We start from the raw sequence: 15,368 nt of genomic DNA on the forward strand, positions 1-15,368 counted from the left end.
GTCCTGATCCGACTGCAATGACCTGTCCTGAGCAATAGGGGGGCACCCCTGGTGTGTCATACGCACACATCACCCCTTTAATAGGTGAAAGCTCCCGGCTCATACACCAAGATCACTGAGCAGCCACATAACCTTTAATATTTGCACTGTGCACTGACAGGTAGAGCAGGCCCCTCCCCATGTCTGAATAACAACCAATCATAAAGGAGTATAGTCCTGCAGCCGCATCTACACAAGTCACTAGAACATATTTACATCATCTATGTACAAGGAAGAAGCTAACACGGGCAGGGGGCGCCCCTCGTATAGCAGGGGGCAGGTGTCAGTGCTCCGATCATTACAGCCTGTATCATCTGTGGAGGGGCAAAACTACAACTCCCAGCATGGCGGCAGCAGATGTGGGGAGTGGTAGTGTCACTGGTGGGGACGTCATGCAGCCTACCACGGAGGTTAGGATCCATCACACTGCGAGCTGGAGGATAAGTGGTTGCTGAGCTATGGCGCCACACTCTGGTGAGGATGTACTATGACGTCTATGACAGAGGTGGGGATAACACTGAAGACACGGGTGCAGGAGGGACCACCTCGTGGTGGCGCTGTGTAGTCCTGGTGCTCCACCACTTCCTCCATGTTTCATGCTATACGGTGTAATGCGGACGAGAGGACGCCTGATCTACGGACACAGCGATGGGAGCGAGTGAGACGAGTAAGGCATGAGGCGAGACAGGCACGTTACATCACTCCGCCACCGCCGTCATCCACCACCAAAATTATAATAGGAAACAAGTATTCGGGCCGATGGCGCCAACCTAGTAGTCCTCCACCCAACCGTTCTCCAATATGAAGGCGTCGATGACCTCTTTCATGGCCAGGTTTGGGATCAGCTGATCTTGGGTCAGAGGGCTGCGGGTCACGGGGTCAAAGTGTCCGACTCTCTGCAGCAGAAGCAAAGTGCGGTGAGCGTTATATATAAAGACTATTCACAGAGATTAACAGACTAAAAGACCCATTTGTTTCAAGATCTCTGCTTGTTGTCTTTGAATAGATTCTGATCATCTACAGACTAGAGCCCAAACGGAAAACGTAAAGGAGCTTCTTCATAGACTTTAATAAACCTTCTGTCACCTATTTACGATGCGTTTGCCGCGCCGGAGAGGAGGAGGGGTGACATGTCCTATCTTTTCCCTGGTTACGGAGCGATATGGTGCCTCAAGTGCTGCACCGTACCGCTCCGTGTGCCCTTTGCCGGCCTATGGGAGCTGTAAATACGTCCCCCAAACGGTTGTGTGAATGTAGCCGAACAGATGTTGACTTCACCTTAAAGTATTTTCCAATATATATTACTATAGGACAATACCCCCCTCTCCTGAGCGCCTTCCACCCCCAGCACTCACAATTCATGTGGTGTAGTCACTTCTATTCTGATGGGACCAGAAGCCCCAGAGAACCACCTTAAATTCTATTTACTCCACCTCACACCGAGGGATTGTTACATTTCTAAACCCATCATCTCCACAATCCTCTGTTCTGAGCATTTGTTACATTGTATCAGTTCCCTGTGAGACGTATGAGGCGAGTGCAGAGATCCTGAGCCCCTCCTGGTCTCCATTACCTGCAGGTGCTCCTCGATGTCCTTCCTGTCGTAGGTGATGCCGCTGGGGGTGATACACGGCTCCCTCATCAGCTCAAAGCTGATCTTCCCACATAAGTAGTCCGGGATGTCTCGCTTCTGCGCACACAGGGAATAAAGGGTTAATGACAACCAATATGGCCGCCGTCACCTTCCCAGTCTCGGGTCACTCACCTTACGTTTCTCGTCCACTTGGGAGAAGAGTTCGTCCATTTCTGCCAAATATTTGTCCTGGGGAGAAACAGAAATGAACCGTGTGACGTGGCTGATAACAGGGAACAATAACTAAGGATAAGACGCCCTGCAGCCGTGCAGTCACACCCCGAGCCCTGGTAATGAGTAACCAACATTTATGTAACCTGAACCACAGTTATGGGAGAAATATATCTGAAAACAATCATTGTCCCTGTTGCAATGCATGTCATAGAAGAACGAAAGCCGCTACGTGAAAGTCTGTACTGTGTATACAGCGCCTGGGAGACCTATGTGTATCCATGGTAACAGTGTAGTCTGATCCCACAGTCACAGGACTCCATGCACATGACTGCAGGGTCAGACTACACCAGGGTTTGTTTGTAGTCTGTAACCATGGAGACACTTTGATAAGCATCAGAGGCGTGTACCCAATTTTTTTGTGTTTATATCGCCCCCACCCCAAAAAAAAAATCCTATTTATCCTCCGGGGTCCTTTGGGGAAGGAACCAAGCTTGTAAAAGTATTCCCACCCTTTAAATGAGTTTTAGGAAAATAAAGGGATTTTGTGGGCTGGACCTCTTATGGACAGGATAGGTGATGACCCCCAGACCGTGGACCCCCTCCTCCTGGACCAGTATCTTCAGTGTATGAGGAGTCAGCGCCGCGCTCCGGACTCACATGCTTGGAGGCCACGCAGGAGAGCTGGGTCCGGCTCCGGTTCTCATCCACGTTCTCCTCTTCGTGCTTCGTCTTGGCCTCTTCCATTTCCCTGTGAAGTTGAGAGAAGGCGACATGTTGGACGACATCTATAGGGTAAAACACTGCATGCAGCCTACAGTACAAGGGACTTCACAATATGGGACCCCTCCAACCTTAAGAGAGGAATTGTGCATCGCCTGCAGGACATCACCTTTAATTAAAGGGCACTTGACCACCTGGACAAAGCCTTTTTTATATAGCATTCCCTGAGTGTAATGTAATGAGCCCCCCCCCCAAATCAGCCTGGGTACCTAATGACCTCTAACCTCCTGTACAGACCCCTATGGGGCCCGGGCTCTCACCGTTCCTTTTCGGCCAGGATGAGTTTGGTGAGATAGGCGTGCAGCTCGTTCTCCTGGTTGATCCGGCGCTCCTCAATGTTGTTCCAACGCTTCTTCTTGGCGATCCGCAGGGCGCTCGGGATGTCGTCCCCGAAGTTCAGCCTCTGCTCTTTGGCCAGATTATATGCTAGGGGAAGGGGAGATAAGGGTCATGTGCGGGGTCAAGACTCCTACTCTCTATAACATAAGCACGCCACCTCTCAAGTAGTTTCAGTAGATTCAGAATCGTCAGCTCTCTCCATGGGTTATCATTACACACATCATCATCAGTGACTCTACATGACAAGTACAGGTCGCTGTGCATCACCTGGGGCAGAGCTCATCATAGATCCGCCATGTTATATACAGTGACGCCCCGAGCAGCTGATAACAGCTTCAGCTTCTCATCAGCAATGGACTAGTGAGGAATTGCTATTTAACCCATTCTTTGTTCTGTTAGAAGCCGTCTACAGAGCGAGCAGACAATCGCCCCGTGTATCATCTCCCTCCTCCTCGGCTATTAAAAGGGAGATGTCAACAGGCCAAGTGCTGAACGGGCACAAGAGACACAAATCCAGCGAACACAACGTCCTGTGCACCAACATGCAATTAGTCAAAGGGTTAATGACACCCCTGCTGCAGGGCCTTCACCTGATAGAACTGATAACAGAAAGTAATAGATTGTATCCCCCCTGTACAGTCTCCTCTCCCCGGGATGTAATGGCTGATAACAGAGAGTAATAGATTGTATCCCCCCCTGTACAGTCTCCTCCCCCCGGGGTGTAATGGCTGATAACAGAGAGTAATAGATTGTATCCCCCCCTGTACAGTCTCCTCTCCCCGGGATGTAATGGCTGATAACAGAGAGTAATAGATTGTATCCCCCCTGTACAGTCTCCTCTCCCCGGGATGTAATGGCTGATAACAGAGAGTAATAGATTGTATCCCCCCTGTACAGTCTCCTCTCCCCGGGGTGTAATGGCTGATAACAGAGAGTAATAGATTGTATCCCCACCCCCTGTACAGTCTCCTCTCCCCGGGGTGTAATGGCTGATAACAGAGAGTAATAGATTGTATCCCCACCCCCTGTACAGTCTCCTCTCCCCGGGGTGTAATGGCTGATAACAGAGAGTAATAGATTGTATCCCCCCTGTACAGTCTCCTCTCCCCGGGGTGTAATGGCTGATAACAGAGAGTAATAGATTGTATCCCCCCTGTACAGTCACCTCTCCCCGGGATGTAATGGCTGATAACAGAGAGTAATAGATTGTATCCCCCTGTACAGTCTCCTCTCCCCGGGATGTAATGGCTGATAACAGAGAGTAATAGATTGTATCCCCACCCCCTGTACAGTCTCCTCTCCCCGGGGTGTAATGGCTGATAACAGAGAGTAATAGATTGTATCCCCCCTGTACAGTCTCCTCTCCCCGGGATGTAATGGCTGATAACAGAGAGTAATAGATTGTACCCCCCCTGTACAGTCTCCTCTCCCCGGGATGTAATGGCTGATAACAGAGAGTAATAGATTGTATCCCCCCCCTGTACAGTCACCTCTCCCCGGGATGTAATGGCTGATAACAGAGAGCAATAGATTGTATCCCCCCCCTGTACAGTCTCCTCTCCCCGGGATGTAATGGCTGATAACAGAGAGTAATAGATTGTATCCCCCCTGTACAGTCTCCTCTCCCCAGGATGTAATGGCTGATAACAGAGAGTAATAGATTGTATCCCCCTGTACAGTCTCCTCTCCCCAGGATGTAATGGCTGATAACAGAGAGTAATAGATTGTATCCCCCTGTACAGTCTCCTCTCCCCGGGGTGTAATGGCTGATAACAGAGAGTAATAGATTGTATCCCCCCCTGTACAGTCTCCTCTCCCCGGGATGTAATGGCTGATAACAGAGAGTAATAGATTGTATCCCCCCCCTGTACAGTCTCCTCTCCCCGGGATGTAATGGCTGATAACAGAGAGTAATAGATTGTATCCCCCTGTACAGTCTCCTCTCCCCGGGATGTAATGACTGATAACAGAGAGTAATAGATTGTATCCCCCCTGTACAGTCTCCTCTCCCCGGGATGTAATGGCTGATAACAGAGAGTAATAGATTGTATCCCCCTGTACAGTCTCCTCTCCCCGGGATGTAATGGCTGATAACAGAGAGTAATAGATTGTATCCCCACCCCCTGTACAGTCTCCTCTCCCCGGGGTGTAATGGCTGATAACAGAGAGTAATAGATTGTATCCCCCTGTACAGTCTCCTCTCCCCGGGATGTAATGGCTGATAACAGAGAGTAATAGATTGTATCCCCCTGTACAGTCTCCTCTCCCCGGGATGTAATGGCTGATAACAGAGAGTAATAGATTGTATCCCCCCCTGTACAGTCACCTCTCCCCGGGATGTAATGGCTGATAACAGAGAGTAATAGATTGTATCCCCCCTGTACAGTCACCTCTCCCCGGGATGTAATGGCTGATAACAGAGAGTAATAGATTGTATCCCCCCTGTACAGTCTCCTCTCCCCAGGATGTAATGGCTGATAACAGAGAGTAATAGATTGTATCCCCCTGTACAGTCTCCTCTCCCCAGGATGTAATGGCTGATAACAGAGAGTAATAGATTGTATCCCCCTGTACAGTCTCCTCTCCCCGGGGTGTAATGGCTGATAACAGAGAGTAATAGATTGTATCCCCCCCTGTACAGTCTCCTCTCCCCGGGATGTAATGGCTGATAACAGAGAGTAATAGATTGTATCCCCCCCCTGTACAGTCTCCTCTCCCCGGGATGTAATGGCTGATAACAGAGAGTAATAGATTGTATCCCCCTGTACAGTCTCCTCTCCCCGGGATGTAATGGCTGATAACAGAGAGTAATAGATTGTATCCCCCCTGTACAGTCTCCTCTCCCCGGGATGTAATGGCTGATAACAGAGAGTAATAGATTGTATCCCCCCTGTACAGTCTCCTCTCCCCGGGGTGTAATGGCTGATAACAGAGAGTAATAGATTGTATCCCCCCCCTGTACAGTCTCCTCTCCCCGGGGTGTAATGGCTGATAACAGAGAGTAATAGATTGTATCCCCCCCCTGTACAGTCTCCTCTCCCCGGGATGTAATGGCTGATAACAGAGAGTAATAGATTGTATCCCCCCTGTACAGTCTCCTCTCCCCGGGGTGTAATGGCTGATAACAGAGAGTAATAGATTGTATCCCCCTGTACAGTCTCCTCTCCCCGGGGTGTAAAGGCTGATAACAGAGAGTAATAGATTGTATCCCCACCCCCTGTACAGTCTCCTCTCCCCGGGGTGTAATGGCTGATAACAGAGAGTAATAGATTGTATCCCCCCTGTACAGTCTCCTCTCCCCGGGATGTAATGGCTGATAACAGAGAGTAATAGATTGTATCCCCCTGTACAGTCTCCTCTCCCCGGGATGTAATGGCTGATAACAGAGAGTAATAGATTGTATCCCCCCTGTACAGTCTCCTCTCCCCGGGATGTAATGGCTGATAACAGAGAGTAATAGATTGTATCCCCCCCTGTACAGTCTCCTCTCCCCGGGGTGTAATGGCTGATAACAGAGAGTAATAGATTGTATCCCCCCCCCTGTACAGTCTCCTCTCCCCGGGATGTAATGGCTGATAACAGAGAGTAATAGATTGTATCCCCCTGTACAGTCTCCTCTCCCCGGGGTGTAATGGCTGATAACAGAGAGTAATAGATTGTATCCCCCCTGTACAGTCTCCTCTCCCCGGGGTGTAAAGGCTGATAACAGAGAGTAATAGATTGTATCCCCCTGTACAGTCTCCTCTCCCCGGGGTGTAATGGCTGATAACAGAGAGTAATAGATTGTATCCCCCCTGTACAGTCTCCTCTCCCCGGGATGTAATGGCTGATAACAGAGAGTAATAGATTGTATCCCCCTGTACAGTCTCCTCTCCCCGGGATGTAATGGCTGATAACAGAGAGTAATAGATTGTATCCCCCCTGTACAGTCTCCTCTCCCCGGGATGTAATGACTGATAACAGAGAGTAATAGATTGTATCCCCCCTGTACAGTCTCCTCTCCCCGGGATGTAATGGCTGATAACAGAGAGTAATAGATTGTATCCCCCCTGTACAGTCTCCTCTCCCCGGGATGTAATGACTGATAACAGAGAGTAATAGATTGTATCCCCCTGTACAGTCTCCTCTCCCCGGGATGTAATGGCTGATAACAGAGAGTAATAGATTGTATCCCCCCCTGTACAGTCTCCTCTCCCCGGGATGTAATGACTGATAACAGAGAGTAATAGATTGTATCCCCCCTGTACAGTCTCCTCTCCCCGGGATGTAATGGCTGATAACAGAGAGTAATAGATTGTATCCCCCCTGTACAGTCTCCTCTCCCCGGGGTGTAATGGCTGATAACAGCGAGTAATAGATTGTATCCCCCCCCTGTACAGTCTCCTCTCCCTGGGATGTAATGGCTGATAACAGAGAGTAATAGATTGTATCCCCCCTGTACAGTCTCCTCTCCCCGGGATGTAATGGCTGATAACAGAGAGTAATAGATTGTATCCCCCCCTGTACAGTCTCCTCTCCCCGGGGTGTAATGGCTGATAACAGAGAGTAATAGATTGTATCCCCCCCCTGTACAGTCTCCTCTCCCCGGGATGTAATGGCTGATAACAGAGAGTAATAGATTGTATCCCCCCTGTACAGTCTCCTCTCCCCGGGATGTAATGGCTGATAACAGAGAGTAATAGATTGTATCCCCCCTGTACAGTCTCCTCTCCCCGGGGTGTAATGGCTGATAACAGCGAGTAATAGATTGTACCCCCCCCCCTGTACAGTCTCCTCTCCTCGGGATGTAATGGCTGATAACAGAGAGTAATAGATTGTATCCCCCCCTGTACAGTCTCCTCTCCTCGGGATGTAATGGCTGATAACAGAGAGTAATAGATTGTATCCCCCCTGTACAGTCTCCTCTCCCCGGGGTGTAATGGCTGATAACAGAGAGTAATAGATTGTATCCCCTCTGTACAGTCTCCTCTCCCCGGGATGTAATGGCTGATAACAGAGAGTAATAGATTGTATCCCCCCCCTGTACAGTCTCCTCCCCCCGGGGTGTAATGGCTGATAACAGAGAGTAATAGATTGTATCCCCCCCTGTACAGTCTCCTCTCCCCGGGATGTAATGGCTGATAACAGAGAGTAATAGATTGTATCCCCCCTGTACAGTCTCCTCTCCCCGGGATGTAATGACTGATAACAGAGAGTAATAGATTGTATCCCCCTGTACAGTCTCCTCTCCCCGGGATGTAATGACTGATAACAGAGAGTAATAGATTGTATCCCCTCCTGTACAGTCTCCTCTCCCCGGGGTGTAATGGCTGATAACAGAGAGTAATAGATTGTATCCCCCTGTACAGTCTCCTCTCACCGGGATGTAATGGCTGATAACAGAGAGTAATAGATACATGACACTCCCTAGGCTCTAGAATCTGCAGTAATCAGTGTGTCGGCTCTGCATTAATGATTCAGCAGAGTTATGTAGTGCGCGGTCTGAGCGTGTTGTTAGTAACCAGATCAGACGCTGACCCCCCTCCCCTGGCAGAGTCATGGAACATTCCTGTCACTGCCTACAGGGGGGCTCCAGCTCCTGCACAACCTCCTATACATGCTATCAGTGCTTATACTTGCTGTCAGTGAATGGCTACTTCCAGAGCCCAGTGCAGAGACTCTAGAATCCATGGAGCAGCGATGTTTTGGGCGGTGCTGCCCCCTCACCTCTCTGCAGGTTGGCGATGGCCTCGTCATAGTTCTCCATCTCCATCTGGCACTGCCCCAGGAAGAAGTGCGCCTTGACGGACTGGCAGTCCAGCTCCAGCGCATGCTTACAGTCCGCCAGCGCCTTGTCCAGCTGCTGCATCTTCAGGTAGCACAGGGCGCGGTTGGTGTAGTACACGGCGATGGAGGGGTTCCGGGTCTGTGGAGTACAGAGAGATGAGACACAGCAGCACAGAGCATGTCAGGAGGGCGCTGGGATACTTACAATGGCCTTGCTGTAGCAGGAGACGGCTTCCTGATATTTCCGAGCCACAAAGAGCCGGTTACCCTGTTCCTTCAGCTCCTGGGCGCTGACACTTTTTTCAGGGCTCCCACCGATCCCCCCCGGACCACCGCTGATTCCAGAAGGGCGACCTCCGCTGCTCTCCTCCTTGCCCTTCATTCCGGGGCCTCCAGGAGTCACCCCTCCAAACCTCGGGACGCTTGGTGTCACCCCCAATGTCACTGTGGAGATGGGACCCCCAAATGTGCAGGGGACCCGCCTTACCAGGAAAGTGAAAGGTCAATACTCAAGCGCCTCGCAAACACAGGGTGCACCTCACAACACCCCAAACACCCACCCCTATATACTGTGTATAAGAGGATAGAGACCCCACAAGAGATGCCCTGTGTCCCACCTATAGAGGGGAGGCCTTATGGAGAGAACACTAAATACTGAGGACTCTGGAAGAGGCCAAGATACTGTGTATTAGTGGGTAAGACCCTAATACATAGATGTGCCGGCCCCCTATAAGACCTACACACTGTGTACTAGAGGTCAGGACCCCACATAAGACGCTACACACTGTGTACTACAGGTCAGGACCCCGTATATGACCCTATAGAATGTGTACTATAGGTCAGGACCCCGTATAAGACCCTACACACTGTGTACTAGAGGTCAGGACCCCATATAAGGCCTTATACAATGTGTACTAGATGTGCTGACCCCATATAAGACCCTATATACTGTGTAGTAGAGGTGAAGGCCCTGTATACTATATATTAGAGGTGAGGACCCTGTATAAGAGCCCTCTGTGCCGTCTACTAGAGGGTAGGACCCGGGCACAGGTAGAGAGCACTGCCCCCTGTCACTCTCTGCAGGGATAGGACCTCCTGACCTCCGCTAACCCCCAATTACAGGACATTAGGCTCCTGTGACCCCTCAGGCCTTCCCGCGCCGCCCCGCACTGCTCCTCCCGGCAAGGAGCTCCAGCTCTGACACAGCTCCAGGCCGGACAGCCCCGGAGCCTCAGGAACCTACAACAGCAACCTCCAACCGGATCTTCCGGCCCGTCCGCACACACAGGAGACGGCTGACAGAGCAGTATTCAAGGACTGATACATTTGTGTCCTCGATATGCGAAGCTGCTTTCTTATCGCTGCGGCCTTTTTGTCGTAGAGCGAAATCTACAGGCAACCTATTCTTATGCCCCAGCCAAGATGGCTCCTGAGAAAGCGACAAAAGTGTCTGAGCCGGTTTACCTCTGGCGGTTATAGCTACTCTGTATTTGATTGGACAATTTCCTAGAGGCAGCCAATCACATTTCTCTTGGGTTGAGTTGGCGTGGAACGCAAATCGCAGCTGAAACGCAAACACGTGACCTGGCCGAACTCTGCGCACTCCCCAGGAGAGCGGGTATTTGCTAAAAGTGTCTGACACTATAAAACGTGAGCGGGGACATGCACTATTTATATAGGGGCTCATGAATGTCGGTGCAAATTATCTAGACAACTTTTCTATAGATATAGTGGGTCAGTTCTTCAGTACTTTGCTTGCTGTCAGTAAATGAGCACAGTCAGCCTGAAAAAAACTGTGCATACTTATCACAGCTGAGGGTTTGTTACATTTATATGCAGTGTAGACACTCTTCTAGTGGGAAAAATGATCTGTACGTTTTGTCTGCACTGATACATTGTAACAAAGGGGAGAGAGATCAGCTGCAGACTTCATCAGTAGCCCAAATCGCTGCAAGCGGTTGCACGGCGTGCCACAAAGATATCAGGAAACCCTACCCAGAAGTGTGACTGGTTAATAAGTTGTGCTGCTCTTCTAACAGTTGAATGTTTTCATCTCACTCTTAGGAATATGGCCTCTGCCTCGGGTCTCTTCCAGTGCAGCGATCCGAAGACATGGAAGAGGGTCTCGGATATGTATTGGGAAGTTGTGGCCGCAAAAGGAGCGAAGCAGAAAAAGTTACTGGAGCTGGACAGATGGTGAACGCAGGGAGGGGGCGGCCATCATACTCATCCATGTGGTCTTATCTCTATGTCATGTGCATATCAATGTGGTCTATTGCTCCCTGTTATCTGCCATTTCAGGCCAGAGAGGCTGATTTTCCTTATTTAGGCACATAAAAATTACAAAATCATATAACCTCTTGGTTACCAGGTATCAGGAGGAGCTTCCGGCCCTCATCGGCGCTCGCCCACACAAGTCCCTGACCTCAGAGGAGATGGTGAAGCTCATGGAGTGGAAGCTGACGGTGAGAGGAAACAAATACACTATTTTTTTTTCTTTTTTAGATCAGCTTTAACAAAAATGAATGAATAATACTCTTTTCCATTGTCCTGGGTAATGTAGCAGTTCAGGGACTAGGAAAGTTGGATGATATGGACACACAACGGCAGTGATTATCCTCTACTGGCATGGCCAAACACCCCTGAGCGGCCACATTGGTTGTCGCCCAACTATCACAGACTGTCTGGCTATGCCAGTAGAGGATAATCACCATGTCCATATCATCCAGCTTTCCTAGTCCCTGCATTGCTACATTATCCAGGACCATGGAAAAGCTTTGTGATCTACCCAGAGGAGTATTATTAATTATTTTTTTGTTACTGGGTAGAGAGGGAAGTTCCGTCCACGCCTGAAGCAGCTGGTGTCATCCAATGCGGCCAGTACAGTAGAGAGCTGCACCAGGAAAGCTTTCCAACTTCTCCCCGATGTATCTGCCGCCATCGAGGAGCTGTGCCAGCTAAAGGGCATTGGACCCGCCACAGCTTCTGGTGAGTGTTCATTTACAAATGAATGGATGACCTCATAGTTATAAGGAGATCTTCCTCAGTAACTCGGAATCCTCTGCCTTCTGACCATTTAGCGGTTCTATCAGCTGGAGCCCCAGAGTTATCAGCCTTCATGGCAGATGAAGCTGTGGAGAGTGTACCCGGCCTATTTCCTATACAATATAATGTGAAGCACTACCTGAGGTACCTGGAGGAGCTAAATAAGAAGTCTGAGGCTTTGAGCAAAGGTAAGAAGAAGAAGCTACAGTGTAAAGCAAAGTGTGAGTTCAAGCAACTCCACCAGAAGAATAGTGAGTGCAGCTCTGGAGTATAATACAGGATGTAACTCAGGATCAGTACAGGATAAGTAATGTCATGTATGTACACAGTGACTGCACCAGTAGCAGAATAGTGAGTGCAGCTCTGGAGTATAATACAAGATGTAACTCAGGATCAGCACTGGAGAAATAATGTATGTACTGTGTGTATGAATGTACACAGAATATGACACAATGTGTTTCGCAGCTTCCGAGGAGGCATGGACTCCTCATCGTGTGGAGCTTTGCCTGTGGACTTGGAAAGTTGCCGAAAAACATTGCCCTGAACTCCTGGAGTCACTGGGAGATGAGAAAGAAAGACCTGCAAAGAAACTGAAGACCAAGCAATGATGTGCACCAGAATGGAGAACAGCTTCCATCACTGACCATCAATATGTCTGCCTCGTAGGAGCCCTTCTCCTATAATATTTACCAGGACTTGTATAGTGCTTTTGCCTAGTGGGTCAAATCCCGGAACCTGTAATGAAGGGCCTGGATGTAACTATAGAGACAATACACAACAGCCTCAGATCAGTCATGTACAGCATGTTGATTTTATTCAGTCTTTTTGAAGCCATCTTTAATTTCCTTGTACAATCTTTCCAATGTTAAAAAATAATAATAATAATAACCCATGGTGACACAATCGCCATCGCTAATGATATGTAGTAATGTGGGTTCTCCCCGGCTCATGACGCCTGCAGCCACAGCATACGTAGATTTTTGGCACTTAAGATGTGTATTTAAGGGGTTGTTATACCACAGACGTTCGGTGTGAGATTGCTGGGGGTCCTGAAGTCTCAGATAATGAAACGTCTGTGTGCAACCAACTCTCCATTCACTGCGCAAGATCAGCACCCTGGCAGCCCAAGCCACCCTTCATTCATTACAAGTATACAGGGGGAAGGGTGACGTAAGGTCCCCAATTCGCCTGATCTCTGGAGTTCCTCGTGGTCACACGCTTATGCGGTTTGAGGTGTTTTTCATTGGACCTCCCCTTTAAGAGGGCACATTTAATATGGGTGCCGGCCCTGGTTGTATTATACTCCGAGTAATAGATATATTCCTTATTATTTATATTATACTCCTAGTTATAGACATATCCTTATCATTTTATGTTTTAGAACAATCTCTACCAATACTCTTCGGTAAAATTTGTTTGTATTCACGGCCTATCCCCGAAATAAATAATTATTTTTTTCTTTAATATGTATATATTTTTTCTTTTTTAGATATATATTATTAAATAACTTTATTTGTACAATTTAAAATCTCTGAAAAGTCATCACATTATTAAAAATGGCTGCCACTGCAGGCCATTTTATATCAGTGCTGGTTATCATACTCAAAATGGCCACCACATATATTTTGTCTAAATTTGGGCCCCCTCTCCTGTGTTTTACTTAGCAACCAGTTGGAGATTAGGGAGGTTGAAACCCAAATCATGACTGGTTGCTGTGGGAAGCCAGGCAGTTTTTGACATCAGGCTGTGTGTGTATTTTGAGGCACGCAATCACAGCTCAGCTTTCATTCCTAATCATCAGTGGAAAAAATAAGACACAGGCTCTGATTGGTTGCTGTGGACCACATTGACTATTTCAAGTCTTTTTTTAAAATGGCCGCCGTTTTCTGACATCAGAAATGGCCAACATCAAAACGTGAGGTAAAATCTCAGTATTGAGGCCTCCCCTATCTATATAATGCTACAGTATGAGATAACTGGTGTGTTTTTAACCATTTTCTAGGCCAATACAAGATTAAATCCTAATGTGACAGGATTCTCCATGCAGATCAAGAAAAAGTTATAAAAGCCAATGAACATTCACGTGTCTTCTGTCAAAATGTTTACCGGTAAGTTGCAAGCAGTTCGGCACCATTTTCCTCAAGGAGATGTTTTTTAAGAGGCCGCAAAAGGAGGCAACTTTGGGTGTGCTACAAAGAGTGGCAGATGGGTTATCATCAGGTATAATCTACACTAAATAATTGTGTCATTTCTCTAGTCACATCCAGAGCTGCTTTGAAAATACTTCTGTTTGCCATTGGAAACCAAAGGATGAGTCTATTCCTAATGGCTGAGCACTGAGCCCCCCGCAATGGTGTTCACTATAGTAAGCAGAATTCTGAATGCAGCTCTGCAGGTAACTAGAGGATCTCCATGAAAGAGGAGTTTTCCTAAGATTTCTTATTAAAGAACAATATTAAAATGGGCAGATTGTTCTGAATCCAGCGTCTGACCCATGTTAGCATGGACACCAATTCTACAAAGCATCAGTTTTACTGCTAAGAACTGCCCCTGCTTGAGGTAAAATTGTCATAATTGGAGGAAAAATAAGGCATTGACTGAAAGAGCAATTTCAAAAGAAAAACCCAATTAATATAAATCGTTAAGCGGACCTTCTGATGGGACGGTTCTGGGGATGTTCTGTGACTAGCTATATATGGCCGCCTATTACTCGTCCCCTCGCTTTTCTGTAATCCTGCTGTCAATGTAGATCTCAATGCAAGGATTTATTGTCCCTTTTAGGGAAAATGCTCTTAAAGGCGCATCGGTTATGACGACAACTACCATTGTATATGAATTGTGTTAATGCCTATTAAGTTTGCACTACCTTAAAGGGCCAGTATACCGGTATACGCCATGATATCACAGTGTAGAAGTCACCCTGCAGTTTGGGGGATAAGTATGTGAAGTAAAAGTATCCTGATGATAACCCATCGTCTGCTGAGCTCAATCTCCAGGCAGCAAAATAAAAAATATAAAAAGCACCTGACCACATATATACATAGCAAACATCACATGACTCTGCTGTACTGGACAGAGAGCGTCACTCTTCTCCCCCATCATCTTGTGGACCTCCATCCTGTTGGGAAAAAGCTTCGGCCGTTTGTCCGACAAGCAAGTTCCTTTCCGAATCATCACCAGGATAAGTCTTTTGAGGGTAAGACGCGTATTGGGTCGAAGCTCATGGAGGATGCGGGATCTGGACGCCGAGCAGGTCGTAAGCAAACACATTCCAAAATATAGCGAATGCCAGGAAGGTGGCGTAGCAAAGCAAGATCACCCACCAGCCGCACTGGTCCTGAAGATTCTCCTCGTAACTGCGCAGGATGGTCAACCCCATGCTGACCCCCACAGCCGCACCCGCCAGGTGCGCCATGAAACTTGGCTGGGGCCCGGCGGCTGGCAACGGAGGGGAAAAACGGAGCCAGACAGCGCGGCCCACCTCCGAGCTCACTGTGGATGACAAGAAGATTAGAGGGTGACTCCATCATTTGTAGGTCCCAAAACTTAGCTTTGCGCCCCCAAAACTCGACTTTTCTTTCTCTTACCGAAA

At 48.3% G+C, this 15,368-nt stretch overlaps 3 protein-coding genes across 6 annotated transcripts in view; 1 reads left to right on the forward strand and 2 right to left on the reverse strand.

The window, feature by feature from the left end:
* Positions 1-119: 119 nt before the first annotated feature.
* On the reverse strand, positions 120-10,020 carry LOC140074666 (E3 ubiquitin-protein ligase CHIP-like). The gene is made up of 7 exons (XM_072119725.1): positions 8,937-10,020; positions 8,672-8,870; positions 2,887-3,052; positions 2,504-2,594; positions 1,805-1,861; positions 1,613-1,729; positions 120-935 (listed from the first exon to the last, which is right to left on the reverse strand). Exons 1-7 carry the CDS (start codon positions 9,111-9,113, stop codon positions 810-812), a joined length of 933 nt encoding a protein of 310 aa, XP_071975826.1. The 5' UTR covers positions 9,114-10,020; the 3' UTR covers positions 120-809.
* A 179-nt stretch (positions 10,021-10,199) lies between these two features.
* On the forward strand, positions 10,200-13,240 carry LOC140074668 (uncharacterized). Of its 4 annotated transcripts, none has more exons than XM_072119730.1 (6): positions 10,200-10,349; positions 10,796-10,927; positions 11,103-11,196; positions 11,560-11,719; positions 11,812-11,964; positions 12,242-13,240. In XM_072119730.1, exons 2-6 carry the CDS (start codon positions 10,800-10,802, stop codon positions 12,382-12,384), a joined length of 678 nt encoding a protein of 225 aa, XP_071975831.1. In that variant the 5' UTR covers positions 10,200-10,349; positions 10,796-10,799; the 3' UTR covers positions 12,385-13,240. The 4 variants fall into 4 exon arrangements, with proteins under 4 accessions (XP_071975831.1, XP_071975830.1, XP_071975828.1 ...); XM_072119729.1 differs by having other exon boundaries at positions 10,234-10,381; XM_072119727.1 differs by lacking the exon at positions 10,200-10,349 and adding an exon at positions 10,392-10,465.
* The window catches only part of LOC140074664 (rhomboid-related protein 1), a 32,396-nt gene continuing 29,594 nt past the window's right edge, over positions 12,567-15,368 (reverse strand). Inside the window, exon 8 of the mRNA XM_072119724.1 lies at positions 12,567-15,268. Coding sequence (XP_071975825.1) covers positions 14,997-15,268 — 272 coding nt within the window. The 3' untranslated portion in view covers positions 12,567-14,996. The remainder of the gene's footprint in view (positions 15,269-15,368) is intronic.

This window comes from Engystomops pustulosus, chromosome 8, assembly GCF_040894005.1.
Source record: "Engystomops pustulosus chromosome 8, aEngPut4.maternal, whole genome shotgun sequence".
Lineage (NCBI taxonomy): Eukaryota > Metazoa > Chordata > Amphibia > Anura > Leptodactylidae > Engystomops > Engystomops pustulosus.